This window comes from Morone saxatilis, unplaced genomic scaffold, assembly GCF_004916995.1.
Source record: "Morone saxatilis isolate NCDOM2014 unplaced genomic scaffold, NCSU_SB_2.0 Contig1, whole genome shotgun sequence".
Classification (NCBI taxonomy): Eukaryota; Metazoa; Chordata; class Actinopteri; family Moronidae; genus Morone; species Morone saxatilis.
The window spans coordinates 6594938-6599202 of record NW_023339651.1 but is presented as its reverse complement, the minus strand read 5'-3'; the positions used below and the strand labels follow the sequence as shown (position 1 = coordinate 6599202).

General features: G+C 45.4%; 1 protein-coding gene across 1 annotated transcript; it reads right to left on the bottom strand.

The window, feature by feature from the left end:
* Positions 1-19: 19 nt before the first annotated feature.
* Positions 20-3253, bottom strand: kcng3 (potassium voltage-gated channel, subfamily G, member 3). Its single transcript, XM_035667078.1, has 2 exons — positions 2628-3253; positions 20-1042 (listed from the first exon to the last, which is right to left on the bottom strand). Exons 1-2 carry the CDS (start codon positions 3251-3253, stop codon positions 397-399), a joined length of 1272 nt encoding a protein of 423 aa, XP_035522971.1. The 3' UTR covers positions 20-396.
* Positions 3254-4265: the final 1012 nt, after the last annotated feature.

Here is a 4265-nt window from a genome sequence, read left to right as displayed (position 1 = left end):
CACACACACACACATGCACACAGGCCCTCGATGCAGCATACAAAAAAGCAGCCGTCTCTGCCAATGTTGTAACCATGGGAATATAGTGTAAACAACAGCCACTGTCAAAATTGGATTGACTGCGCTTGTGTGTGTGTTTAATAAATAATTATTTCTGTATTTCTATTCTCCTGCCCGTGTAACATGCTGGTTTTAAGATGATATTTGAAGATCATCAACACAACAGGCAGGAACTAGACAGGCCAAATAAAATCAGGTGCAGCTCAGGCAGGAAACAGGGCAGGGCACAAAGTGGATCGTTATTTCACAATGGGATCAGCAGGTCCACTGGTTTGTTGAGTTTTCTCTCTGATGTAGGCAGAGCCATGGTTTTTTTTTTTTGGTATAAACTCATGTTCATTGCAGTATATCTGATGACATGCTGCGTGCGTATCTGGCAGAGCGCAGTTTGAGTTCATGGTAGCACTGTACAAAACTGTGGTAGATGAATGTGATGGGCAGTGCCAACAGAACAATGCCGCTCACCACACACATTCCCCCGAGCACCCGTCCTCCAGTTGTCACAGGGTACACATCCCCGTATCCCACCGTCGTCATGGAAATGATGACCCACCAGGCTGCGGCCGGTATGCTGGCGTAATCTGGGTTCTGCGTCCCCAAGTCCAAGCCGTGCTCCAGCAGCTGGGCCAGAGCGCTGTATATCGCCATGGCGACGCAGACAAACACCATCAGCATGACCATCTCCCGGTAGCAGCGTGTGAGTGTCAGCCCCAGTGTCTGCAGGCCCAGGAAGTGTCTGGCCAGCTTCATGAGCCAGAACACTCGCATCATCCTCAGCACCCGCAGTATCACCCCAGCAACCCCGAGCCCGGCACCCGGCATCCCTGCCCGGGCCATTGCCATGGTGACATAGTAGGGGGTGATGGCAATCACATCGATGATGTTCAGCGGCCGGCGGAGGAAGTCCCACTTGTTTCTGGCCACCAGAAAGCGCACTATGCACTCTGCTGTAAACCAGCCAATGCACACTGCCTCCACTATCCTACAGAGATAGAGAGCAGAGGAGAGAAAAAACAGTGTACTGTAAACAGGAAATGGCAGAGGAGCAGCAGAGAGATATATGTATAATGTGAGATAGCCTACTGTTTGACAATCAGTAAAAGTGAGGACAGGGGAAGCAAAGCAGGGGTGAGATAAATTATGGCAAATAAGGAAGACATCTCACGCAATTCAGGGTTGACTCAAGTAAACAAAGACGTACAGGGGATGGTAGATTAGAAAATTGATGGGAAACTGCACAGAGGGAGGGATTAAAAACCTTCAAAGAGAGAGTGTGACACAACCAAGCACACCATTACCCCATTGATTAGCACAGCAAAGGCAATCAAACTGCATTAGAGTGATGTGGTGTTAGTATTTGACATAGACGCAACGAGGCCAAGCAAACACCACAGAGCCAAGGGGTAACTACATCAGCACAATTACACCAAACCAAATTATAGAGCAACTGAGAGAATTGTATCATCTACTGGCATGAAACTAAATTGGAATCCTTTTGACCCCGAGTATAAACTACACTTTTATTTGATTACCTAACCACTGCAACTGATCCAAAACTATGTCCAGCCGGAGTGAACATAACGTATCCTTATATAGAGAAAGGCCGCCTCAGGCTTCTTACAGAGGACAGACTGTGGCCAAAATAATGTGGAAAGAGAGGTGCACTTTTTTTTTTAATCTTGAGTCCAGAAAGCCAAAATAACTATTCCAAAAACTGACTTAGATATAAGGTGATTCCTGTAAGTGGCTTAATTCATTTGTTTGCTTATACTAATATATGATCCCTCAGTACACGTTCTTCTTTCAAAACATTATAACCCCCTGGAATATTATGAATCTGGCATCTATCTGATATGTTTGTCCTCCTTGTGTACTGTGTAATGTAAACTAACCAAGCAAATAAAGATATTCAAATTAATTCTGAAGAGGAAGAGGGGGTGGAGGGAGAGACTGGGGAGGAAAACAGAGGAAAGAAGGGTTTTCTGTGTTGTGTAATAATTAACACACTACACTTTTTTGTAGATAATATGGATTGATTATTGATTGGCTTTCTTGGGAGGCTGCCTGACATGTGACGGCAATGTTTAATGTGCTGCCTGAAACTTGTCATTGGGCTGTATTGACTTAAGGGGCGTCAAATCACTAAACACAAGTCCCTAAAATACCTAACTGTTTTATTTTTATTACTTCAAAGAAACTGATGGTTTTGACTCTTTTATAGTTTTAAATAACGGTAATGGGACTGAAAACGTTAGAATATTACAAATGCATTCATACATCGACCTTTGGGGTAATAAATGGATAATGCGCAATGAGTCTGACCGCTGCCTTGAACGCACACAGGCGCTGGCATGAGACTCAGCGTCTGTGAGTGTGTTTATTTATTCAGTGTTTATTGTGACAGAAACGTCTCCTTGATTTAGCCTGTTGGGCTCACGAAGTCACTAAGTTACTGGCTTTTACGCACAGTCTCATCCAGGATATCCGCACACATTGCGCCTAAACATTTAGCAGCATCCTTTAAAAAAAAGGGGGGTCTCTTCTATTCTTCTAAACTTCCCACCTACCTGTGCTCCTCCACAGTCGTTCTCTTGGCTGTATCCCAGTCCGGCAGGGTGCTTGCACACAGCATGATCATAGAAACCATCACAAATATCACGGACACTGAGGCCAAAAGCTGCGCCGCGAGAGAAGAGTTGGGCTCCTCGAATGCTTTGCGCATCTTCTCGAGCCATTTAGCGCGACCTGTGAGCGCAGTCTGTTGCCCCGGCTCCCCCGGGCTCTGGGGCTCATCCCCCGACACTCCGATGTCCGCCTCGGAAAAAGTGTCCATTCCTATCTCGGTCATCTTGTCGTCCAGGCGTTTCTGGCAGCAGGAGTCCAAGTGCGCGCTCTCCAGTCCCCAGTAGAGCATCTCTGTGTAGAAGGACAGCTCACACACTCCGGGGACGAAGCGGAGTTTACCGGAGCGCACGTACAGCATGATAAACACGAAAGCCTGTGCGTGGCGGTCAAAGAAAAACTCATTCCGGTCCCGGTCGTAGTCGTCGCACAGTTCAAGAACCTCTTTCTCGGTTGCGCAGGCATGCAGGCGGCTGACGCGCCGGAGAGGGAAATCCCTGATCACCTCACGGGTGAAGGCGTACCGGGTTCCCCCTACATTGAGCACGCAGATGCTCTTCCCGAACTTCATCTTGTCAACCTGTAACCCTGACTAAAACTCCTCTTCACTGTCCATTCCGGCTTCCATAACAGGAGTTTGGACACTCAGGGGGGCCCACAGTCTCCCCTGTCCCCCGGGGCGTGGTTCGCTCAGAGTGGAGGTGGCTCTGCGCTGAGCTCCGTGGCTGATGGAAACTATTGCCTCTGTCCCTCACGCCTCCTTGTCTCCCTCTGTAGCCTGTGGAAGAGACTCTCCACCCCAGTACAGGGGGAGCCAATCCCATCAATGATGTCACATGCGCGCGCACGGACACACGCACGGGCAAGAGAATAAACTCACATAAACTGGAGCGTAATTTATGTCCAAAGTAGATGTTGTCTCCATAGATATGAAACAGAACAAGTATTTTTCTGTGGATGGATCTTACAGGTTTTCCCCGCTTCCCACTACATACGGAAACACACAGAACATGAGAAATACATGTACACAAATAAATATTTAGGGATTTGTGCACAATACTTGTTCTATTGTAGCCAACGATAGTTTACATCTTGGACTTTAACAAAGATACTAAGTTTTTAAAAGTTTTTTTGACAGATATTGCGAAAAAGATATGTGTGGAAATTATAATTTTTGTATAAAAAATGTAATTTTCGCTGAAAAAACCTACTAAAATCAGCACGATGTGACATTTATTGGAGTCATATTATGTTTTCTTACATATTTAAATTACATTATTAACATTAAGCACCTACAGTACTTTGGTTTTAATGCTGTTTTATCCCACATTTTACCAAAAAAAAAAACTGCAGCTTCTGCGATTAAATATGCATTTTATTATGCTAATTTACCTCAGTGTCTCCTTTAATATCAAGCAACCTGCTTACACATGTGTTTGTATGTTTGTATTGTCGCCAAAATAAACAAACCTGCATCACAAACACGGTTGCACAAGACTACAAAGAATAAAATACGCACACTAAATGTTGTTTTATTTCCTTTAACCAGTGTGTGTGTATGCATGTGTGTATGCATGTGTGTG